We start from the raw sequence: 26873 nt of genomic DNA, 5'->3' as shown, positions 1-26873 counted from the left end.
TCAAGCAGCAATTAGTTGAACTTAGTAAAATCTGTTTTCCTCCTGCCTCACCTCATTTCCCATCTAAGTGTGCCTTGAGCTCAAAACTTTAGAAGGAAAAAAATTAATGTGAGTCAAATTTGGAACATTGCTAAATTGGATTAAAATGTCTTTTAATTTATACATTCTTCTTTCCTCTTAGCGAAAAAATATCATTCATTCATTCATTCAGCAAAGCTGTTTATAGCCCCAATGTGGGCCATACCTTTTCAAACATGAGAGTAAGATAAGTTTGTCCATACAGACTATAATTCTTAACATGTTCTTCAGTTCATAGAACTTAGTTGGACTTTATGGAAAATACAAATATGCTTCCTGTGCCTGTGTGTACATACATTGTATTCTCTGTGCCTGTGCTCTGTGTTTTGACAAAAGTAGAGTCTTTCTTTTAACTTTATCACCCAACATTTGCCTTTGTTCTATTTAAATTATTTACTTTGCCATGAAAATGTGCCCTAATTTGATGAAGCTACTCATTTCCATATGGTTGGCTTGCCACAGTGAACATTTTTACCTCTGTCACTTTAGAGCTTTGTAAAGTAGAAAAATGAGGGTAGAATTACTTTGTCACATCCAAGTTAAGTTTAGTATTATTTTCTTTTGCCTATCTAAGTGAATGAATAAGTTGTAAAAACAAAATAACAGCATTTTAAAGAAACAAACACTAGAAAGGAATAAAAAGAGAAATGCCAACATTTTAATTCATCACAGAACTGTGTTCTCATTTCTCCCTCTCAAATTGTGCAACCGTAGACAAATCTACTGCTCACAAAGTTAACCTATGTTCATACACTACAGTGACATATTTTTTCCAACTTTTTAGTTTGAAAATTTTCTGTAGCATCATGTTAAACTTTCTCAAAACCATGGTACTCAAAAGTACATGTGTAATTTAACCTAAATCCTTGCTGTTTATGTTTCTATTCCTTATTATTCACATTATCTCAAACTTGTTAGCTAGGTTCATTGATATACGAAAACTCTCTCTCCCCACCTTTCTTTTTTTTGGTTGGGGGGCAATTTTTTTTGGTGGGGGGTCAGAAAAACTTGAACAGAAAGTACAAAGAGTTGCCATCCCCTTACGCCTCCCCCAACCATTTCCTCTGTTTTTAACATCTTGCATTCATGTGGTATATTTGTTTCAATTGATGAGCTAATACTGATACATTATTAATGACTAAAGTCTGTAGTTTACATTACTCCTCATGTTCCACATATATGGGTTTTGACACATGTATAAGGAATATATCCACCATTACAGTATTATGCAGAGTAATAATTTTGCTGCCCTAAAAATTCCCTGTGTTCCTCCTTTTCATCCCTCCCTCCCTCAGCACCCTGAAGCCCTGGCAACTACTGATCTTTTTATTGTCTCCATGGTTTTATCTTTTGCAGAATGTTACACAGTTGAAATCATACAGTATGTTACCTCTTGAGACTGACTTCTTTTGCTTAGCAGCATGCATTTAAGTTTCCTCCATGTTTTTTTTGTGGTATTATTGCTCATTTCTTTTTCTATTTGAATTATGTTCCACTTCATAGATGTACCACAGCTTGTTTTTTCACTCATCTATCAAAGGGTATCTTAGTTGCTTTCAAGTTTTGGCAATTATGAACAAAGCTTCTATAAATAATTTGTGTGCAGGTTTTTGTGTGGATGTAAGTTTTAACTCATTTGAGTAAATAAATACCAAAGGTATTTATTTGGATCATAAGGTAATGTATGTTTAGTTGTATAAGAAACTGCCAAAATGTATTCCAAAGTGGTGGTATCGTTTCACATTCCTACCGGCAAGGAAGAAGAGCTCCTGTTTCGCCACGTCCTCGCTAACATTTGATGCTGTCAGTGTTGTGGATTTTAGCCATTCTTGTGGATGTGTAGTGATGTCTTATTGTATTAATTTGCAGTTTCCTAAGGACATGTGATGATGAACATCTTTTCTTATGCTTATTTGCTGTCTGTATGTCTTTGATGAGGTGTTTATTCAGATCTTTTGCCTACTTTTTAGTTAGGTTATGGGTTTTCTCTTTCAGTTTTAAGAGTCATTTGTATATTTTGAGTAGCAATTCTTTATCCGATAACTATTTTGCAAAGATTTTCTCCCAGCCTGTGGTTTGCCTTTTCTTTCTCTTTATGATGTCTTTTGCAGAGCAGAAGTTTTAATCAACATATGTTTTTTTATTTATAGATTGTGCTTTTCTGCCTTCTCTTGTTTTAATTATTTTGTATGATTTCATTTTTTCTCATCTTTTACCATTAGTTACACTTCTTTTTTTACTCCTTGCATTTGTAGTTTACCTTTATAACTAATCTGAGTCTGCTGTCAGTAACACTATACCACTACACAGGCAGTGCAGGTACCTTGTAACAGAGTATTCCGAATTCCTCCTCCCCATCCCATTGCTGTCATTGATTTCATTTATCCATAAGCTAGAATGATTGACTAGGTGGTGATGTTGTTATGATGAACACACTGTTCGAACAAGTAAGAATTAGAAAAGGTTTATTTTTACCTTGGTTTATTCCTTCCCTAATGGTCTTTGTTTCTCAGTGTAGATCTAGATTTCTGATCTGTGTCATTTTTCTTCTCTCTGAAGAAGTTCTTTTAACGTTTATTGCAAGGCAGGTCTACTGGCAGCAAATTCCTTCAGTTCCTATTTGTCTGAGAAAGTGTTTATTTTTTCTTCACTTAAAGGATAATTTCACTGGGTGCAGAAATCTAGACTGATGTATTAGTCAAGTCTTTGCCGAGAAACAGACCCAATAGGATGGAGTGATGGATAGATAGATGGATTGATTGATTGACTGATTATAGGAATTGGCTTATTAAATTATGAGGCCGAGAAGTTCTACCATCCACCATTTGGCAGCTGGAGAACAAGGCAAGTCAGTGGTATAATTTATTCCAAGTCCAAAGACCTGAGAACAGGGGTGGAGGGTGGAGCTAGTATAAGTTATGGAGTCTGAAGACTTGAGAACCAGGAGCTTCAATGTCTGAGGACAAGAGAAATGCATGTTCTTCTCCAGCTTACAGAGAATGAATTTACCTATCCTCCACCTTTTTGTTCTATTCAGGCCCTCAGTGGATTGGGGGATACCCATCCATGTTGGTGAGGGAGGATCATCTTTACTAAGTCTACTGAGTAAAATGCTAATATCTTCTAGAAACTCCCTCACGGAACACCAGAAATGTTATACCAGTTATCTGGGCATCTCTTAGCCCAGTCAAGCTGACATATAAATTAAACATCAAAATTGATGGTTGTTTTTCTTTTGACAATTAAATATTTCACTCCACTCTCTTCTTGCCTGCATGATTTCTGAAGACAGATCTGATACAATTCTTATCCTTGTTCCTCTATAGGATTTTTTTCCCTCTGGTTTCTTTAAAGATTTTTTTTTGTCTTTGAGTTTGTATACTTTGAATATGGTAAGCCTGAGTGTAGAATTTGTGGTGTTTATCCTGCTTGTTGTTTCTGAGCTTCCCGGATCTGTGGTTTGGTATCTGTAATTGATTTGGGATAATTTTCAGTTACTATTGCTTCAGATATTTCTTCTGTTCCTTTTTCTCTTCCTTCTCCTTCTGATATTTCCATTATGCAGGTCTTACATCTTTTTTAACTGTCTCATAGTTCTTAGATTATGTGTTTTTAACTATCTCACAGTTCTCAGATATTCTGTTGTTTTCTTCTTCTTTCTCTTTGTGGTTTAGTTTTGGAAGTTCCTATTGACATTTCTTCAGTGTCATCAGTTCTTTCCTTGGCCATATCCAGTCTGTTACAGAGCCCACCAAGCTCTTCTTTTTTTTTTTTTTTTACAGTGTTTGTTTATTTCTAACATTTCCTCTTGATTTTTTCTTAGAGTTTTCACCTCTTCTTACGTTACCTATTTGTTTTTTATTAAATATCTATTTATGATATATACATACTTTTAACGAAGCATAATAAATATACAAGAATGTGCACATATCAAAGTCATCGCTGTGCCAATTTTTACACTTTTCACTTTTGTAATCAATACTCAGATCAAGAAATAGAACATTAGCAATAGGAAAGAGAACATAGCAACAAAGGGCCTTCTTGGCCTTCCTTCTAGTTACTGCCTGTCTCTTCGAAAGTTACCCTAGCTGACATGTAACAACTAGGCTAGTTTAATCTGTTTTTGGACTGTAAATAAATAGAATCGTGCAATTATATATATATATATAGTGTGTGTGTGTGTGTGTGTGTGCGTGTGCGTGTGCGTGTGCGTGTGTGTGTGCGTGTGTGTGTGTGCGTGTGCGTGTGCGTGCGTGTGTGTGTGCGTGTGCGTGTGCGTGTGTGTGTGCGTGTGTGTGTGCGTGTGTGTGTGTGCGTGTGTGCGTGTGTGTGTGCGTGTGTGTGTGTGCGCGTGTGTGCGTGTGCGTGTGTGTGTGTGCGTGTGTGTGTGTGTGTGTGACTGGCTTCTTATACATTATGTGAGCAAGATTCATCCATACTGTTGTATATAGTTTCTCACTACTCCATAGTCTATATTGTATTTCATGATGTGACTAACACAAGGTTTTTAAAAGTTTATACATATGCATGTCTATGTGTGTGTATATATGTATTAACACATATTGTGTATTAATACATTCATTTTGCTGACAGGCACTTGGAACTATTTCAAATAGTGCTGTTGTGAATATTCTGGTTTTTTTTTTTCTTTTTTTGATAACCATGTACATGCATTTTGGTTCAGTATATCCTAGGAGTAGAATTTCTGGGTAATAGTGTATGTGTATGTTGAGTTTTAGTATACACTGCCAAATAATTTTCCAAAAAAGTGGTAAGAGTTTACACTCTTGTGGTGTTGTATGAGAGTTCTAGTTGCTCCATATCTCACCATAAATTAAGTGCCATATATTAGCACTTAATTTTTTATTTTAGCCAGCCTAGTAGGTTTGAAAGGGGATCTCATTGTCATTTAATATGCATTTATCTCTTAAATAATGAACTTGAACACATTTTTTGCAGTTTGTCTATTTGCCGTTTGGATATCCTCTTTTGTAACATATTTGTTCAAATCTATTGCCCATTTTAACTAGCTTTTCTGTCTTTTCTCTAGTGATTTTTAAGAGTTCTTTGTATATCTGGCTGTAACATCTTTGTGATAGATAGATAGGTAGATAAACAGATCTTCTCCCACTGTATAGGTTGCGTTTTTTTCCTCTTTTTTTTTTTTTGAGACGGAGTCTTGCTCTGTCGCCAGGCTGGAGTGCAGTGGCGCAATCTCGGCTCACTGCAACCTCTGCCTAGGTTCAAGCGATTCTTCTGCCTCAGCCTCCCGAGTAGCTGGGACCACAGGCACGTGCCACCACGCCCAGCTAATTTTTGTATTTTTTGTAGAGACAGGGTTTCACCATGGCCAGGATGGTCTCGATCTCTTGACCTCGTGATCCGCTTGCTTCAACCTCCCAAAGTTCTGGGATTACAGGCGTGAGCCACCGCTCCCGGCCTACTCTCTTAATGATATCTTTTACTAAACAGACTTTTTAAAGTTTTAATCTAATTTGTTCTTTTTTATGGACAGGACATTTTGAATCCAGTTTAAGAAATCTATGATTATATCAAAGTCACAGAGATGTTTTCTTCTAAAACCTTTATTGTGCTGAATATATTTTTCCCCAGCATCTGAAATAAATCTCTTACATTTTTGTTTCCTCTACCTGTTCTCTTCCCTTAATTTGCATCATGTTGTCATGGCTATAGTGTAGAGAGTAACTTCAGGATTTTTTTTTCTATCAAGACAGGTAAAGAATGACTGAGAGATCGATTGGTTAGAGCCCTGAGTAGAAATAATTAAAGTGACCTTAGGACAAAGGTCAGGCCACAAGGCTCCACTTTTTCACAGTATTATCATAATATTTTCCCACTGCCAGATTTGGAAGAGGCCTGGGTGAACCCCCACTCCTTCTCTGTAAGCATACTCATCTAATTATGGCTGGCAGCCTTCACAGTTGCGTTACAAGCAGTTTATGGAAGAACAATTTTTTCCCAACTTTACAGATTTTTTAAAATGACTGTACATCTTGTTGTTCCTCAGCTTATTTTTGTGTAACTCCTTAATTATATTTTATGCTTGGCAATGGGATTTTCCATCAGTCTTACTGGGTATCTTCAATAGCTTAAATTGAAGGGAATGATTTCTAGCCCCATTCTGGAAAAGAGAATACTGAACCAAAGAAATGAGTTTTTACCACCTCATGCTTCTGATTTAGAAAAGCTAGAGTCAAGATCCTGGCTTTCTTTATTCTTGTTTTGCTCACTGAATTATGTCACTTTCCATCTTAAATTTGAAGGCAAAACAAATTAAATGTACGTTTCTTAATACAGGAAGTCAAGTGTAATCTTAAGTGTATAACTAAATGTAATGTTATATCTCATTATATGCCATCCCAGATCAAAATATACAGTTTTTCTAGTATCCCCAAAAGTCCTGCTGCCAAAGAAACAGCTATTCTGACTTTCATCACTGTGGTTTAGATTTGCTTGTCTTTGAATTTTATATCAATTTAATCATAGCGTCTGATTTGTTTTGCTGAACATTATGCCTAAAGGATTTGTCCATGTTTTTGCATGTAGACAAGGCTTGAAAAACAAACTGTATTTGCCTTAACAGAAGAAAAATAACTTTTAGGTCTATTTGGTATATGATTGACTCTTTCCTTTTAACCTGTCACGTTCTCTATCCCCGTTAGAAGTTGAAAGCACAGGTAAGCAGAAGAGGACGCTCTTCATTGATATTCCAGTGTAGTAGACGCGACAGAGTGCCTTGATTTAGCACTTTAGAGTACTGTATAATATGGCATGAGCCAAAAAGACTGAAAAGTCACCATCTCCCCCTATAATTAGTTTTTAAAGCTCAGAGGGCTGCTTGGCACATAGATGAATATAGAATCCAGTGCCCTTTGCATTGAATAAAGGTTACTTTCCCTTCATTACTAAATGAGGCTCTTTTCTATTCTTGTTTTTTTTTAACTAAAAAATAAAATGTATTATTTCCAGGCTTAACTTTGAATGGAGGGGGAAAAAAATAGGTCAAGCAAGGGCTTTCATAGAAAAAAGAAAAATAGAAAATATCCTTTTATTCCCAAAGAAGCTGAAAGCAGGCTTTCTAGCCCATTGTCTTTGCACCTGCCATATCTGTGTATATATTTATCCTTTTGAGATCAATGAGTATCTGCTGATAAAAGGCATTCCTGCCTTCTGGAGATGTAATTAAGAGAGGGATAAGGTGTTGGGGGAAGCAACGAGAACAGAGAAGGAGCTAGGGAGGCCATGTGTATTAGAAAAACAGCCCCCCCAATAGTTATCCCCCTTTCATTCATACCCTGAATGAAAGGAGAAGAATCTGTTCTCTAGGGCTGAGTTTGAAAATCCTTAAGTGGATAGGTGTGATTGGCACGACCTGGAGCAGAATTTTCAAGTGATAAAAGTCAAGCAACATATAAAATCTCCAGATTAGTCTTGAAAGATGCACAATAAAGAATTAAGATTGTCCAGTCTGTTCCAGCAATCACAGCAGTACGAGTTTTCAGTGGCTGACACTGTACAGCAGCAGTACAAATTTTCGGGAATTGTTATTCCTACTCAACATATGAGGAAACTGAGGTGCAGAGGAAGTAAGTGACTTTGCCAAGTTCACCGAGCCACTAAGTGACAGGGCTAGAATTTGACTCTAGGTTATCTGACCAGAGCCACCACACTATGACTGACCAGCCTAAAAATGGGTCAGGAATTTGTGGTTTTTAACATTTGAACTATTCCTTCATTTCCATTGATCATCATAATCTTGACTGATATTTGAGTCATTTTATGCTAATGTCACAGACACTTATCACGTAAGAATTTTGACTCTGTATTTTGTTATCATTGGTATTCATTATGTTATACCTAATGTATTATATTGTTATAGGTTCTCTCCCTTCCAATAACAGGTTACTAAACAGAATATCCAGCTTTATTTGGGGGACAATAATATGTTGAATATAGGTGCTTTAAAACTGCCTGTCTTATTTTCCTCTGAGTTATATGTTTGACTAATCAATCCAAAGAAAAAGTAATAATCATTGTTAAAAAGATGGGGGAATGAGATATAAAAATAATATAAAATAAATTACATTCAGTTTAGGGTAGAGGGTTATGCAGTCCTGAATAAGGAAGAGAGACTAAAGGACATTTTGTAGCTATTTTTAGTTATTGAGTTATTTAGAAAATAACTTTTTGTCTGGAGAATCAAATGAGTGGTATGTTTATTATGATTACCTTTTGTGGTTTTATGAAATTAGGAAGTCAACATGATTAACAGCAAAATATTAATTTCCAGCAAGCAAGGCGGTTGATCTTAAGTTTTTATTTGGCATGAGTCATATATTAAAGGTTTAGTGAAAAAGGAATAAAAGCCAAAATCGAGTTTGCACTTTTACTTTTCTTCTGTGGAATCCTCTTAGCATAGGTCTTCATGCCATAGGTCCTCAGTAAATGTTGAATGAATGAGAAGAATGAGCCACTCCCCAAATGAAAGGAATAAAATGTAAAAAAAAAAAAAAAAAAAAAAAATGAGGAGGCCTCAGCCTTCAGTGAACTCTCTAAAAGTTATATACATAGTAAGAAATTCCCTTTGGTAACTCACTGGCCTACATTCTGGTCCTCAGAACTATCATTAACTAGTTTGTTTTGTTTTTGTCTTTAGTAGGTCTTTATACCTCTTCAATTTTTTTCATCCAATTCAGATTAAACAATTCTAAGAGAATCAGAAATCTAGCAGAGCTAGGAATGTGTTTAGATGTGGAAATTATATGAATAAAGTAGAGCATAAATGATTTTCAGAAAAGTTCCAGTTGGAAATTTGAAAGGTTCTCAAAGTAATAGAAGCAACAGCTGTTAAAAGGTTCCAGATAACTATAGCTATGAAGAATCTTTAGGTACGTGTGAAGGAGTAAATGAAAGGAGCGATGCAGGCAAGGAGGACTTCAGCTATCTTAAACAAAATGTTCATATTTATGTTCATAAAGTAGAGACATTTGTTTCATTATCTCTGGAGGCTTAATATGACTTCTTAAATATAATTGTAAAAGGAAAGATAAATCAGAAAACATGAATATATTAAATAAGTGCAAGAGTAGAAAATGCTTTACTAAAATATTTTCTTTTCCCTAGTTAAATGAGACAAAGGTCACAGGTGGATATAGGACGCTGTCAGGCAAGTCTGGATGAGAAGCTGACTTAAATCTTAAAACTAAACAAGAAAGACAGGTCATTAGCTGGAGACTCAGCTGCAGACATATCAATTAATGTTCAAGATGATCGAATTAGGCATTTCGTTATTATATGAAAATGATACAATTCTTGTTAGCATAAGATTAGCAGTAAATGGGAAAAAAAAACAAAATTTAAAATCTCCCCTACACATCACATTAATGCTAATGTATTTGGACGATTATTTGAGAATTATAATTATCTGTTAGTATCATTAAAGTGTCACTAATTTGTCTACATTTCATTTTTTTTGTTTAATTTCAGATATAGTTATTTAATTTTTTTCATTAAGGTGGACATTTAATACCATTCCTCTTTAAGTTGAGGCTTAATAAAAGAAAAAAAATGCAATTCTTCCAGTGTAGTCCCACTTAGCCCTTGAAAAAGTAACGCTGGCAGTGGTCGCTTGTGCCATTGTGGTGATGGGCAGGATGTCTGTGATCAAGCCTAGGTAGGTTGCAGGCAGACATGTTCCCAAGACAAGGGCAAGCAGTGAGACCATCCAGAACCACTGCTGAAAGCCCCATGCCTGCTGTAGGCTTAGCCCTGCTCTGTTTCTGCTGATGCCTGTTTTCTGGTGCAAGCTGAAATTCCCTGCCAGGGGATGAAGAACCACCTGCCTCCTCACATTTGTCTTTCTCTCCCTGTTGAACTTTTTCAGCTTCCTAGTTCACCATCCTCTTTCTTCATCTTTGCCATCAAGATTCAGCTCAGGTATCAACTCCTCCAAGATCTCCTCCCAGAAACCCTCTACCCCTCCACACCCCACCCTGCTTCCCTTGCTCACAGTCTGTGGGTGAGTCAAACAAATAAGCAGACCCTTAATAGTGTGGTGAGCGCTACTGCTGGAGGGAAAAATATGGATAAACCTACACAGAAGAGACCAGGGAACTAAAAAGCATCCTACAACTACCTTAGAAACAGGAAGGGAATGGAATTGGAGCTCAGGGGAGGGGATCCTCACCTAACCATCAAGCAAGAGGTCAAAACACAATGTCTAAAATTAACATCAGCAAGTAGCCATTTCAACAGATTCTTTAGAGAGATGGCGAACATCACTGGAATAATTTAGAAGCAGTAGTACCTTTTTAAACAGTGATATGTGATTGTTTCTGGGGCACAGGACTGAGACTGGGGAGTAGTAGGACATTGGGGTCACTACTCATTAATATAGGTTATTTAACCATGGGTAATTATTCCTTTGGTTTAAAATTGTTGTTTGCTTTTAAAAGAATTATCTACACATCCTCTGACCCTGTGACTGCTCCGATAGTTCCCTGTTGCTCTGCAAACACAGTGTCATTTTAACACTTGTATCCCAGAAAAAACAGTGGGTCATCTTAAGCCATTTTCACTTTTTGCCAAGTTTACACAAAGCATTTACTCTTCTGTATAGTATCTCTTTTTTTTTTTTCTTTCCAACTTTTATTTTAGATTCGGGGGTATGTATGAAGGTCTGTTACATGGGTAAATTGCATGGTTTGGGGATTTAGCATACAGAATATTTCATCACCCAGTTAACAAGCATAGTACCCGATGGGTAGTGTTTTGATTCTAACCCTCCTCCTACGCTTCACCCTCAAGTAGCCCCCATATCTACTGCTCCCCTCTTTGTGTTCATGTGTATCTCATTTTGCCCCTGCCAAGGCTCACATCTCTCTCTTCCTTTCTCCTAAAACCCCCTCCCTTACTCATTCTTCATCCCTTCCCTTCTCTGTTTCAAGAGAGCTACCTTAACTGATACCTTGTTGCTCTTGCCCGAGATCAATTGTTTAATAATGTCTCTGCTCTGAACAGATTTAAATTCTTCAAGAGGAAGTCGTATGGCAATTTGAGAAATAACCAGGATAATCAGCAGGCTGGTATACTCAGGGAAGGAGTTCAGTGCTGTATGAAGTATGGCTTTTAAACATATACTCATTCTCAGTAGTTGAGAAACCAGAGTATTATATGTTCAACTTAAGTGATTATTGGTTATTTTACTCCTGTCACCTGATAATCTATTTTGAAGTTCAGGAATTTTTTATGGAAAGTAATTAATATAATGATGCACTCTATAATGCCTATTATACAGTGACTCCTGGCAGAAAAACTGCGTAAGTACGGAAGTCCTAGCACCTAAATTAAAAAACATGTACCCAATTGTTTACACCTAGTGTTGCTCGCCAACATCTGTGGAGCAAAGTTAGTGGCCAGGCTTATTTGAATGGCTTACCTAAATAAAGAAAGATGTGTTCTTTTCCCAAGCTCTAGAGCATTACCATGCAATAGTGTTCCGAGTCCACATGTCATAACTCTGAGCTGGTGCCGTCAGCCTCCAAGTAACGTGCTGCTTTGCAGTTAGCGTTTTGCTTAGTTCCTAGTGTCAGTTTTCATGGAATTTTTTCACTGTCTTTACCCACTGATGTATCAGTATACTCATCTGCTTGGGACCAAAAACGGGGATACAAAATATGGAGAAACCCTGAGACTGAGACTTGGGTTCCTGCCCCCGCGTGCCACTAACTCCCCGTGTGTCCCTTCCTCCTCTGCACCTCCTGCTCTTTCTCTGTAAACGACAACCTGTGAGTCTCCAACTTATTGGCTATTTTTTTCTGAAGTGATGTGTGTGTGTGTGTGTGTGTGTATGTGTATGTGTTTTTGTGTATTTATTTGCTTTAACTAGCTTATTAGGTCGTATTTAACATCCAGTAAAGCTTATGTTTTTAACTTACGTATTTATGCTTCAGAGTAGGTTGGAAACGCTTGTGTAATTACCTAGTGTATTCTACCCATTTTGAAACTTTGAATATGATTGTTCTGTTTTTAGTTACTACTTCAGGTTCTAGTTTACATTTATGGCTTTTTTTCCCTCAATTATTTGTCATTTATTTAATGTCTCAGAAACACAACTTTCAATTGTAAAGCTGTTTTAAAAGAAAATTTGGTCAACTTTTTTATAATTACTATTTTCCAGTGAGGTTTCCAGAAAAACATTGTCATACAACCAAAGGCTGCCTGTGAAAGCATCAAGTTCTTAGATAAACTCAGGATTCAACATGGTATCAAAGGTACGAGGTTACTGGCCAGAGTGCCTAGCTAGTTTTATTGTTCCAGAATTTAAGTGTTGAATGACAGGCATCAAATGAGTCACACAATAGTGGCTTAATAAATACTTGGTGAATGAATGTATGTCTGTATTCATATGCTACCAAGAGAAAAATATAGTGAAGGAGTTATCTCAGAATATGGAGTACAAATACTTAATGGTTTGCCCAAATTCTGAGCTGCAGTTTTATATCGTCAATTGAAAACTATTCAGAAATAAAAAAGTTAACTATTTAATATATAGAATACATTGTTAACAATATAGGCAAAAGAACAACTTATGCTGCTAGGAAAGAAAAATTGTAACTTAAAAGTATACTCACAGAGAAATTTTAAAGAATTTCTTCTCATACACATTATATAGATCTGAGTCAAATAGGAACAGTTTTTTTTTTTTTTTTTAACGTAATCTCTCATACTAATGCATTTGGACTTACCAGACACCTTGACCTGTGGTTAAGATTTTGGCCTCTAATTGGAGAAGCTGTTTGAATCCTGGTGTTTTGCCACCACCCCAGCCTCTGTAAGAATGATGTGTTTGTGTCTTTCTTTGGACTGGGAGCCTACATGGTGGCAAAGCTGCCTTAACAGAGTGGTGTCTGCAATTTACACTCTAGACCTTTGCCTCTAGCATAGCCTTAGTAACTAACCTTGCTTCTTCTGGAAGAGGCTAAATTATGCATAACAGTTTCTCTGTGCTCGCCCATAAGAACACAACACATAAACCAGTCCAAAATACTTACCACAAGGATAGAAAGATAGACTGACAGAAGAAACTGTGCATTTATGCGTTCCTGGATTGAACATGTCAAAACGTAACTGACTGCCATTCTAAATTTTCTCTCTCTAGATCTGAAATTAAAATGGCAGAGAGAGTTTGCAGGGATTCCGATTGCTTTAGTTTGGTGCATTAACTTCTTGTCGTACATATTATATTTTGTATAAAACCTTCATTTACAGAAAGCATGGTAGGCTGGGAAGAAATGAGCACTCTCAAGGGGTCAATCTAGGAAGTGATTCCCACTTCTCCATCGTAGGAACTACAGGAGTAGGAGAGATGCTGATTTCGAATAGTCCCCCAAAAATTCTTTTTCTCACTTCTTATTTGTTCCCTGAGCTTAACTCTTGGTTTTTATTTTAGAAATTTGAAAAATGTTAAACCCACAGAGAAGTTGAAACAACAGTGCAATGAATGTGAATGTACCACATACTGACAGACTTCCTGACCACTGACATCTTGCTATACTCACTCTTTTCTCTCTCCAAATATATACACATACTTCCCTCTTGTCAAACCATTCCAAAGTAGACCACAGAAATAATGACCTTGATTCTTAAACTCTTTAGCATGCATTTCCCAAGAACGAAGACAGACTCTTCTGTACCCATATCATTACCATATGTATTAGTTTTATGTTGCAGTCTTGTAGCAAATTAGCACTGTTGTCAAATATGCTTGGTAATTTGAGTCAGTCTTGGCCTTTCCCCTGCTCTGTTCTTTATCATAGGGGAACCGACTTTGCAGGCAGCATTTCCTAGGCTCTTAGGGCAGTTAGTTATCTTAGGTCTAGGCTCAGCAATCAGAATTGGTGATGGTGGAAGATTTGGGGGACAGGGCCGGGAGAGAGGGACAGGTCTGAGTGTGTATATATATATATATATATATTAGGTGATCGGATATAGCACAGGTCTGCAGATCAATCCTTGAAACTATTTGCGATGTTTCCTTCATAATTGTATCAAGTCTGCTGAAAGTGCAGGGTTTTCTTTCTTTTTTGCTTTCCTTTCAGTAGATAACAGAATTCTTTAAAGACTAAATGGAGCCAATTTTGAGCATCTTTGGCAAAATTTCCTTAAATGAATTCTTGTCAGATAGACCTTTTTAAAGATTGTAATTGTGTGGTAAAATTAAGTTAAATAGGTTTAACACTCTTGGCAAAATTATCTTAAATGAATTCTTGTCAGCTAGAGCTCTTTACAGATTATAAATAATTGTATGGTAAAAATTCAGCTTAACAGGTTTAGCCTTATTCTTTAGTTTCATAGGCTTCTATGAGAGCCGGTTGGCCAACCGATTAGAAAGTCAAGTCCTCAGACAGGATCCAGTACCCAAAACACTCATGTTGTGAGTTCTGATTTCTGCTCCTGGCTGTGTCTGATCATATTTGAGCAATTACTGAGCACCCGTTACTTCTGAGTTTCTATTACTTCACCTTCTGAAGACAATGTTAATTTGCTGCCTATTTCATTCAAAAATACATAGTGTCTTCATTAAATAATGCGTTGTCATAATAAGCAGAAGATGAAGGGTATTTAAAATTCAGGCCTAGAAAGAGGAAATAATATTGTCCAGTTGCCTGGTAGCAGCCATTTTGTCTGTGAGGTCCTCTGCAGGAGACAATGACTATGTCTTCCACAAGCCTGGAGCCACCAATCCAGACCAGCTTCAGACCAGTGCACCTACTGCCTCCGACTTTGGCACAAGTAACTAATACCCATGTCCTCCAGTTTTATGTGCTGGGATAACTGACGTGCCCACTTGTAAGTTCTCTCATACGTGGTGAGATGTTCCATTTTTCTCTTCACTAAAACTTAAACTTGTTTTTTGGAGAATATATGGACAGTATAGAAAATCACAACGCATGATACAATCCTGCAGTTGACATTTTGGCATGTAGACCTCCAGCCTTTTTGTGGTTCATATATTTAATTATTTTCTTAATATCATATAGTACCTATAGTTGGGTAAGTTTATTTCACACAGCTGCATATCATAATGAAAAATAAGCTATACCAAACATTATTCTATGTTATCAAGCTTTTTGTATGCATAATTCCTAATGACTTCATGGTTTTCCATACTGTAGATAGATCATATTTTAATAAATCAGAGGGTTTGGAAAAAATCTGTAGTCAAGCAGCTAAAGCCATCCCTTTAAGGTTATTCTAACACATAAAACCTTCCACCAAGCTCTTTGACACACACAAATCCTCGAAGGAATGATTTTTTTGTGTGAAATGGTTATAACTGTCAATCACTTCTTCTCTGTGTCATAGTTTCTGTGCTCTTTTCAGGTTGTTAGGGGGTGATTATGGATTCCTGTCAAATGAGATGTCTGCTATGTATTCAACATGAGGCAGTTTGGATTTTTCTCAGTCTATTGCTCTCCTGTCTGAGGAGGTTAAGCAAATCTCAGGGAGCCAGAGGGAAATGGGATAGGCATCAAGCCCCGGTAGCACACGGCAGACTTACCCAGGGCCCAAGATCTCCACTCAAGCAGATTAGGCTTCTACATAAATACATTTGTCTTGATTGTCACATTCCACCTAGGGTTCCACCTAATCTGCATAAAAATGGCTCCAAGCCTGGTTTTCAAAGCCATTTGCCTCCCCTGTTGATTTTTCACCACCCAGCTCAGAGGCATTTTTTTGTGTTATATCTATCACAGATGATTAAGGGGCTCGAAGAGTTGATATATAAGGGCAGATTAAGAAAACTAAATATTTACAATCTGACTGAGTGACAGCCAAGGGGAAATGCTTTAAATGTGTTCTGGGCTCGAATCATGGAGGAGACATTGTTTTGCTTTTCCTAGTAAGTGGATTTTAGAGCTATCCAAATTCAGAGAAAGTTTTCTTAGGATGACATCTCGTATGCTAATTAGATAAATGACTCAGCTAAAAATTGCATTTAGCAACTACTAACAGAAACTTGAAATAGCCATGGCTTAAACAAGTAGGGTTTCATCTTTCTCTGCTATGACATGACGCTCAAAAGCCCTTTTATTGTCTGGGATTGCATTGTTGCTCCGTGAGGGCATCAGTGCACCATCGCCCCATTGTATTTGGGCTCAAGGACTCTCAGCACTGGCTTCCGTACTCGAGGTCCCCTGATGTTTGAGAAGAGCTTCTGCAGCCCCAGTTGCCCTGGCTTTGTTCCAGAAAGAGAGAAGGCAAAAGAGGTCTCTGCCAACTGAGAGGGCTTCCTCGAAGCCCACCTACTGATTGTAGTTTACATCTCACTGGCCACCACATCTGCAGGAAGGGCAGGAAAATTTAGTGGGGTTTTTTGTTTCATTTTAAGTTGGATACATTACTGAACCCAACAGCATCAGGGTCCTTTTACCAAGAACACATGGGATCATGGATACTGGGTAGGCAACTAATGGTTTCTGTCACGATAATTAACTTCCTGAAGATGCTGATAAAAGTCTGGACTGTGAGACACTCTGGTGTTACAAGGTTCTATTTGTAAAACTAGCCCTTGATATGTAACATATTTCTTCCTGCTCATTCTTAACTACTTAAATTCATTCATCATCCCATATCTTGCGTCGATGCTAAATAAACTACAGACTCAAACTCATCAAACTACATCTCAACAGACCTAAGAATAATAATGACAACACAAGATGTACCAAGTTGTTTGCACTGTGTTATCACCTGAATGATTTGCTTCAAAATATTCTGAAGTGGTGTTGGGGAGGCGTAAATAAGGATAAATGGAATAATGGAGTCCATGAGTTGCTAATAGTTGGAGCTGGGAGAGAGAGAGTTACATGGGAGGTTATACTCTTCTTTCTAGTTTTACATAGTTATTGAAATTTTCCCAGTGAAAAGCTATAAGAGTCACATCCAATCCTTACATTACTTCATATTGGGTCGATTCTTTTACCCCTAGATAATAATGCTTGGGAAATTAAGCAGTGTCACACAACAAGCAAGTGGCAGATTCAGTATTCAGACCCGGGTTTATCTCATTTTGAAGTCTGTATTCCACGCTTGCTATTCAAGGAGAACATGCTTCTCAGACAAGCAGCCTGGGCATCACCTGGAAGTCAGTTAGAAATGCAGAATTCAGGGCCCACCCCAGGACCTTTTCCTAGCCCCTTAGATCAGAGTGGTGCATACCCACATTCCATGTGCTCGGTTCACTGCTCCTCATTGCCTCAACATCAACTGCAATTTTTCCTTTAAAAAAGATAACCCTGTGCTAAAATAAGGAGGCTAGTCATGACTCACTACTTGGTAGCATAAGCATTTTAGATAAGCATTTGATTCAGAGCAGTTGTTTCTTTCAACATTGGGCATCTGCTGTAGTGCTGGGCGCTAAACGCCTATGTGTCAATTAAGCATCTTTCTGACTGTGTCAACAATTGTTATTAATCATTGCACGCTTGAAACTTAATTTGGCTTGTTCTAGTTAAATTAAGCTCTTGATTCTTCTCACTTAAGGTGTGTTGGATTTTAAAAGCCTTGGGACTTACAGAAAACTCTCCAGGTGCCTATTCCAACCTCCTCCAGCATCAGTTCTGCTTACTCACCTGTGTGTAACCTTCCTGAAAAGCCGTGACTTTTTTCCCTAACATTCTCAGTCATCTTTTCTAATTTTAGCTCTCTTCCTTTTTAAAGGGAAAGGAACCTGTAGAAATTAGCCCGCCTGAGTCCCAGCTTTGCCGCTCATGTGTCATGTAGGCAGAACAGTTGACTGTTGGAGCCTCCACTTCATCTCCGCAGTGGCTAAGCTATATGATCTCAGGTCCCTTCCAGCCCCATCCTTTGTAACTTGATTTTTAACCCCTCCCTTCCCCCACACAACATATTGAAGACATTGGGCTCTGTGTGAAACCCACTCAATTATATTTTTCCAGTCCGGAGAAGGATCCCAATGTTGATTTTTTTTATTTGGTTTCTCTTTCCAAATGCTAAATGCCTTAATACTTATACTTTATTTGTGTTGGATCCTTTTTAGAACAACTAAGTAAATAAATAAATGAATGAAGCCTGTCATCCCTCTCAGTTATAACCTACTCTCTTAATGAAGCTAGGTCTTCTTTGCTTTTGAACATTATTCAATATTTTCTAGGTGCCAGATTAACTTGGTTGTTTTATTTTTACTACAATAAGCTTTAAACCATATACATATTTAACACCCTAAGCTGTTTATCAACTTCTATAGCATGAGAAGAGGCAAGGAAAAAAACATACAGGAGAGCAGTATAGATGCCATCCCTAGGGACTGTCACTGTATAAATCAGGCCCATACTGGTCCCTGTTGAAGGCACAATCATTGGAGTCTCTTGTTCCTTCTTCCGAGAACTCTTTCCCCTACCAGAATAATGTTACATAGGCATGTGATAGTTGTCTCACAAAGTTAAACCTAGGAAAAAGCATGCTGTAAAATAGTGATTCTGTCAGTCTTTGTGCTAGGCATGCCTAAATCAGTGTTACCTGGTCCTACCTTTTACATGCTGTATATGAAGTGTGTTTCCAATTTGCTTTTCAGGGCAGCTTTTGGCAAGGAGTCTGAAGTTCTTATTGGGAACCTGGGTGATAAATTAATCCCTCCACAAGACATCCTTCGTGACGTCAGTGACCTCAAAGCCTTGGCCAACATGCATGAAAGCTTGGAATGGTTGGCAGGTCGAACAAAGTCAGCTTTCTCCAATCTTTCTACATCCCAGAGTAAGTATCCAGTAGGAAGCTGTCATGGGGACAGCTGAGGAGTTAGACTGAATGCTTTCATTGAAAGATGAGAGTGTACACTGGCCACCATGTAGGGGCATGTCCCAAGTTGCCAGAAGATCCTGGTTAGAATTCTGTTTGCGCTGCACCCCTCCTACTTTGTGATTCTGGGAAGGAACGAATCTTGGTTTCCCTGTGTGGAATATGAGAAGCCAGGAAGGCCCATGTTGACATAGCTTGATATCACGCTGTAGAAACATAAATTCATCTAGGATTGAGTCACAGTGTGTCAAGAACAGAAAGCAGTACCTTCTTTCCTCCTTACAACAACTTCTCAAGGGCAAAAACTGTCTCAGAGCTCAGGGCTGTGCACACAGCTGACATCCTCATTTTAACTTGATATAAAGCTAATCTTTTTATTAGAGTCATAGAAGTGATTAAGGTGCTGGAAAATAGAGACAATGAAGACAACAAGTATTCCGGAAAAAAGATGGCTACGAGATAACAATCACAGGTTTCAAGGAAATTAAGGAATAGAAAATGAAATTAGGAGAAGCCTGTTTTTCTATCAAGGACCAATGACTTAGAGAAAAATAATTTGAGAACTTTAGGGCACATAAACTTTAATAACTATAATATTATATTTAAAACATTACTTCAGGAATATGTATAGCACAGTTAAAATAGAGACAAAGAAAACGTGATATACAGAAGGAATAAAGGAAAAGGCAGATTTATTTATTTATTTATTGAGACAGTCTCACTCTGTTGCCCAGGCTGGAGGGCGGTGCTACAATCTTAGCTCATTGCAACCTCTGCCTCCTGGGTTCAAGTGATTCTCGTGCCTCAGCCTCACCAGTAGCTGGGATTAGAGGTGTGCGCCACCACACCTGGCTTTGTGTTTTTAGTAGAGATGGGGTTTCATCATGTTGGCCAGGCTGGTCTCAAACTCCTGGGCTCAAGCGTTCCACCCGCCTCGGCCTTCCAAAGTGCTGGGATTACAGGCGTGAGCCACCACATTTGGCCCCAAAGACAGATTTAGCCCCTTGAGTGCTCACTACATGTGTGGCCTCATGCTGATGAGGCCCCTTGAGTGCCTATCCCACGGGCCAATGCAGGGTAGGAAGAAGGGACTGAAGAATGGGCTTCTGAGGGAGACCATAGAATCTTCACTATAAATCTTTTTAAAATATTACTACATATTTATACTTTTATTCTTATGTCTTTTATTAAAAATATTACTTACTTTTGAGACAGTCATGCTGTTACCCAAGCTAGTCTTGAACTTCTGACCTTAGGTGATCCTCCCATCTCAGCCTCCCAAGTAGCTGGGACTACAAGCACGCACCACCATGCCCAACTCTAAAAGACTGCTTTTTATCTGATGATAAAATTATACAAGTTTATTCTCAGAAATCTATAAGAATAGAAAATGTGTCCACCAATTAAGGGTAGTTTGGGCACAATATTACTTTTGAGCAGATTCTGCAAAAGGAGGTATCCTTAAAGGCCCCTTCAACTTTATAATCCTGTAATATCGGGCAGTTCTATTACAAGCAGCAGTTTAAAGTATATGTTTTATCTCCCAAACCCACTCTGTTCCCTGCCGCCCTCTAGAAAAAGTCAGAAAGAAGTGATGTTTTCCTTGCTAATAGCAAAATGAACAGCTCTAAAAAAAGGGACCACTTGCCTCCTTTCCTGGTTTCTTTAACTTGCAAATGCAGAGCTGCTAAGTTAGGTTATGTAGTAATGTTTGGAAGGAGTGTTCTCATTTAGTATGTCATTACTGTCTAATATTTAATGCTACAGTCTCTTATTTCTAATGACACAGCATTCTGGATTTCTGTTCTGTCCATTCTAAAAGGACTTCACACAGCAACACAGTACATAACCTCTGGGGCAAGCCACTGAGTGATGCACACAGGCTAACCTGGCATCAACTGTTTTCAAGAGGAGAAAGCTGCATTCTGAGTTATGCTTAACTTTATAATTGCACAATTTAGCTGTTGTGTTCATGTCACTGAAAGTACCCAGTAAAGTTGATGTCTAATTCATGCCTATAATCATCTCTCTTATTCTGACAAAGATCTCTTCTACCATGCCTGTTAATACTTTGCCTCATGTGCTCAGTTCCATTTTATAATATAAGTTGTACCCTCTCAGTTCCTTGCAGGGTGATTATTCCACCCAGTGAGTGACTTAAGTAACTGTCAGCATTTTGAGGATCAGTGCAAAACCCAAGTGAACTGTAATCACTACTTATGGTGTCTTTGCTAAAACAAAGCATCAAGCAAGCTTGGTTTATCTTGCTAACAGCAAGCCTGGCTCACCCCCACTTGCCTGCTCTTTGAATTTCCCAGAGAGATGCCCATTGATGTTTATAATTTGAACAAAGCAGGGGATTCTCTGATAATGGCTTCCTTTGATTGCTGTGTCAGGCTGACTCTAGAAAGGGAACAAGGGGAGAGCATTTTATTAATTTTTTTTTTTAAAGTGAACCAACTGATTACTGCAACAAAAGTATTTCCAAGTCCAGAGACTAGATAGAGAACATGAGGAAAATGCTCAGCAGGATGGGAAGAAGCCAAAATAAGAAGGTCTTTGGTTTATTGCTTGTTCTACATTCTGTTGACTATTTCGTATGGTAAATGCCATGTTTTATTAAGCTTAAGAAGCTATCACTGTGATAAGGTGGAAGAATTTTGCACAAAATTATTTTCAGAGTAGACTGTGTCTTCGGATAGAACAATAGGAATCTCGGCCGGGCGCGTGGCTCAGCCTGTAATCCCAGCACTTTGGGAGGCCGAGGCGGGTGGATCACGAGGTCAACAGATCGAGACCATCCTGGTCAACATGGTGAAACCCCGTCTCTACTAAAAATTACACAAAATTAGCTGGGCACGGTGGCGCGTGCCTGTAATCCCAGCTACTCAGGAGGCTGAGGCAGGAGAATTGCCTGAACCCAGGAGGCGGAGGTTGCGGTGAGCCGAGACTGCGCCATTGCACTCCAGCCTGGGTAACAAGAGCGAAACTCCGTCTCAAAAAAGAAAAAAAAAAAGAACAATAGGAATCTCATCCACCTGAATATTTCATGTCAGGTATTACATTTAGAAGAAAGTAGAGAAAAAAGTGCCACATTTTAGTGGCAGAGCATGGCTGGCTGTACATTGTTCTGGAGTTTAGAACTGATGATTTTTTTTCTAAAGTAATTTTTTCATCTCTTTTAGTATCGGCCTATATGTTACTCTGTCTCCTTTAGACATAAAAATGTCTCCTGGTCTTATCTAGCTCCTGACCACACCAAAGGTACCACTCTTGCATTTGTCCTACCACACAGTCTATGGTTCCTTGTTCTATCTCCTCTGGTATTCTCCCCTCAGTCTTTCTGACACTGGTTCTACTTAAGATTCTTTCAGTTGAAGGTCACAGACTTAATTGAAGGAAAAGAATGCATTGACTCATACAACTGATAAATCAGAGGACTTCAGGAGTGGCTAGATCCAGAGTTCCCAAAATACCATCCGGTCCCAGGCATGCTTACACACCTGCTCCCTCCCTCTTTCCCCTTGACCCCCACTTCGGTCTCAGTCTCCTAGCCTTACTCCTAGAAGACCCTTACATTCAGGACCTGCTTTAACAGATGTGCTTTCAGTACAAGGAAGGTGAGCAGGATTATATTTAGCCTTTGGAATTCAGGATCTAAGTTTCTACGTATTTTCCTGCATTAATCACAATTTCAGCCATGTAATAAAGGCACAAATAATGCCTACTCTTTGTAATGCCTGCTGTTTGTAAGATCCCTAAACAAAGGCTCCAAAATTATCATTAAGAAACCTCTCAGAACAAAATATGACCTACATAAAAATTGTTAGACTATTTTTGAATTAACATTAATGACTTTCTTTTGCAGGGTAACCTTTTGTTTTAAAGATGGGTTGTTTTTAAAAATAGACTGCACAGAATTCAAAGGAGGCTCAAGGGCTTATTTTGTCTCCATTGCTTCCTTAGGGAGGCTCTTCTCTCCATCTTGGATTCTGTAAAAATCTCTGGGATAAAAGAAGAGATTCTGCAACTCCCTTGATTATATATTCTGCTCCTTGCCATCTAGCAAGTCTTATTTTGTTGTTTTTTTAAGCGAAGCCTCTGTGCTTCAGTCTAAGCCTCATTCTTCTTTTATACTCTCTTCAGAAATTAACGACTATTTTCTCTATAGAATACTATAATCCATCCAAAAACATTTCTATGGCCTTGTACTTCTCTGTGTCTGGATTTTCAAGATTTTTGGACCTGTGACGATCCCAATCTGTGAGTCAAGGACACCCAAATCTTGTAGGATTAGGAGCCCCGATCAGGCACAAGTTCACTTTCTCAAACGATGATTTGGCTGTTGGCTTTTGTGAATGTGGGCCTTAGGGTAGGATCTTTGACACCAGGCTTACCCACTCCAGCTCTCTCAGTTCTTGTTGCCGAACTTCTTGCTAAATCCACATACATGAATAATAAGAGGAAGAAAAACCATGTCCTAGTCTTTTTCAGTCTGAGCAACCACAAAATTAAATGTTCTTCTGATTTTTAGGGCAAATAAATCTTATAATTTGTGTTGCCAGAATTGGTTTGGAAATTGCAGTATTAGTCATACAGTTCTTTCTTTCTTTCTTTCTTTCTTTCTTTCTTTCTTTCTTTCTTTCTTTCTTTCTTAACTTATTGTTAGGCATCTTAGAAATCATCTGGTATAGCTCATTTATTTTGCATATGAGGAAATTAAGGCCTCAGTGGTCCTACCACATGTCTGTGCCAAACTGGGACAGAGCAGGTCTTCAGATTCCCAGTTTAATTATCTTTCTGCTACATCAGAGCTACTAATTGGACCTTTCATGCCATATTCCTATTAAACCATTCCAGCAAGGTGGACATATTTTATTTTAATGGAAGCACTTTAATGCTTTCAAGTAACTTGTGATCATTTCTGATCATTTTCTTGTGCCTAAACACAATATTTAGGCGTATTTCTGTGCCTAAATATATGGAATTATTGTACAGTTCCCTCCTGAATTTCATCTTAGTTGCAGTAAAACATTTCTGTGATTTGCTACTCTCTATTTTTGTTTTGCAAGTATTTTCCAAGTTAGAAACTCCATCTGTTTCCTTATCATGCTGTGTAATATATTCTAGATATTGCATTGTCCTATATAGTAGCCACTAGCCTTGTCTGGCTATTTAAATTTAATTAAAATTAAAAATATAGTTGCTCTGTCATACTAGCCACATCTCAAATACTCAGTGGCTGTTATATTGGACAGTATAGTTCTAGAACATTTTTTATCATCACAGAAAGTTCTGTTGGGTGGTGCTGTAGACATCTCATCACCTAGGTCATTGATCACGGTTAAAAATAATGCCAGTCCATATACTCAGCCTTTGAAAGATACTTGAAATGCCTATCTGGTTCTATCAGAACACGGTGAACTACTCTAACTGTCCATCCTCAGATCACATGTACCCTCCTGAGGAAGGTTGATGTTTTGGGCTCTGCATTATCAAAATTTCTCCTCTTGATGTTAACTGATGCTAAAGGGAAAAGGTTTTGTGATCAAATAGACTTGGAAAATATTAAAGACCATTAAATATAATTCAATACCAGAAAACTTCTAAAATCTTTAATGTATTCACCAGATGATTAACAGCAGTGGGATGTTTCTTACACTTACTTTTCAGTGGAATTCTTTTGTCCCAAAGCATCTCACAGGGCTTTTCGTCCATGAGACAACTTCTGGGCAACACTGCCTGTTGCTGTATTTATATAATTTGTTTAGAATATTTTATTTCTCCCAACACCATCAGGCTCAGGGCAGATGTCCCACTATTGCGGGAACCTAATTTCATATTATTGGCAAATTTGTATACCATCAGATTACTTATTTTGCAATTTGGTTATCTGATTATTTGATTCACTTAGTGATTTTTAGCAATGCTCAAGTCTACCAATATAAAATGACCGTGGTTTCCCTTTCTGCCTGTTTCAAGCTTGGCTACTGCTATACTTACTGTTTTCCAGTCATTGTGTTTTACTCACAATCCTCAAAGATTCTAGCTACAATTTTATAACACACCCCAATTCATGGAATAATATGAATATATCCATTGTGGGGCTCCTGATTTATGATAAAAGTTTTGTTGTATAATAATTTTAGATTTAGTGTAAAGTTGCAAAGATAGTACAGTTAATCTCCTTATCTCTCTCATCCAGTTTCCCGTATTGTTAATATCTTGTATGACATGATACATATGTTACAATTAATAATATTAGCATGATACATATGTTACAACTAATGAATCCACACTGATACATTTTTATTGATGAAAGTCTATACTTAGTTCAGATTTTCTTAGTTTTCTCTGATGTTCTTTTTCTGTTCTAGGATCTCATCCAGGATGTACCACATTTATATCACAGTTTTCCCATTTCACAGTTATCACATGTACCACATCATGATGTCTCCTTAGGCTCATCTAGACTGTGACAGATTCCCAGATTTTCCTTGTTTTTTATGACCTTGAGAGTTTATAGGAATTCTGGTTGGGTATTTGTAGAATCTTCTTCAATATGGGTATATCTGATGTCTTCATGATTAGACTGGGCTTTTGGGTTTTTGAAAGGAAAACTACAGAGGTAAGGTACCGTTGTCATGAAATCGCATCAGGGGTGCGTATTAGCAATGTAACTTATTACTCATGAGGTCTGGGGTTGGTTTTGTGCCTCCAATTGTGTGGTCCTCTCTACGCAGTTCCTTCCAAATTCTGGATTGACTCTCCACTTTCCCATTGCTTATCTTTCTAGCAGCTATTTTTTAACATGATAGATGCATCTTATTATAAGCCCAATGTTTGGAGAATTTGAATATTTGCTAAGAAAAATGGTGTCTACCTTAAACAATTATGCAGTTGATCTTGTGGGTCTGAAAGACTGTGGGAGGAGCTGTTTTTTTAATACCCTGAGCTACTTGACTAAGTCCTGTAGCTACTTTTTGGTTGCTACGTGTGCTAAACATCCCTTAGTAAATGTATATAACCATATTAATTTCAAACAAAATCATGCTGAGATTAAAAGAGTTTAACTGAATTTCTTCACTAAAAATAAAGTCTTATTTTAACCCATTTTAATTGAACTGTAATGTGCAATGTGGACTCAAAACCCATTCATAAGTGGAACTCACTTCCTGAGGCAAGTCTTTTTAGAGTAGGAGATCTCATACTGAGCTGCACATTGGTTATAATCAATTAGAGAGCTTTAAAAATACTGATGCTGAGTTCACTCCCAGAGATTTTGATGTAATCGTTCCTAGGTATGACATGGGCATCAGGCTACACCCCAAACCAATCAAATCAAATCAGAGGCAGAGAACCTATGTTCTAAAGGAGTGATTTTCAGCCTCACCTCATTAGAAATGCCCGTGCTTTGTAACATATCCCCAGCAATTTTAACAAACAGCCAAGTCTGAGAACCACTGATATAGAGCCCCTAAAAATTTCTTCTTCAATTTCTGTCACTCTCTATATTTGGAAAATGCTTTGTAATTATTTTGCCAGTTCTTCTATCCTCTGAAGCTTGAGATTAACATCATTTCCCATTTTGCAGACAAGAACAGTAGGCACGAAGACACGTGCTTTCTGTCTATGCCAGAGTTGGGACCACAGCCTTGCTTAGCAGTTGTTAGCTGAACTGCCACCCAAATCTGATTAAAAGCAAAAATGTTCCTCTTACACTTTTCAAACCAGATAAATGGGAAAGGCACAAGGAATCTGTGTCTCTCAACATAAAAGGCTGCAGTTGCCAAACCAATGGAATGAATGTGACATGTCACTGAAATTGTATCATTGAAAATAAATGGGAAAGGCCCAGGTGTCAATCCACCCCCATCCCCCAGGTCCCTGGTTCTGCAGTATTCCAGGATGTCTTTATGTATTGCCTGTGGTGATTTAATATTTTCTATGAGGTGGAA

At 37.9% G+C, this 26873-nt stretch overlaps 1 protein-coding gene across 2 annotated transcripts in view; it reads left to right on the top strand.

Moving 5' to 3' along the window:
• EXOC4 (exocyst complex component 4) overlaps positions 1 to 26873 on the top strand; it is an 808475-nt gene that overhangs the window by 662644 nt on the left and 118958 nt on the right. For both annotated transcript variants that reach the window (XM_002751973.5, XM_035255084.3), the window contains one exon: positions 18695 to 18873. In XM_002751973.5, the coding sequence (XP_002752019.3) occupies positions 18695 to 18873 (179 nt within the window). The remainder of the gene's footprint in view (positions 1 to 18694; positions 18874 to 26873) is intronic.

The sequence above is a fragment of the Callithrix jacchus genome, chromosome 11 (assembly GCF_049354715.1).
Source record: "Callithrix jacchus isolate 240 chromosome 11, calJac240_pri, whole genome shotgun sequence".
NCBI classification, from domain to species: Eukaryota; Metazoa; Chordata; class Mammalia; order Primates; family Cebidae; genus Callithrix; species Callithrix jacchus.
Note: the sequence above shows the minus strand (reverse complement) of the source record. Positions and strands in the feature narration are given on the sequence as shown.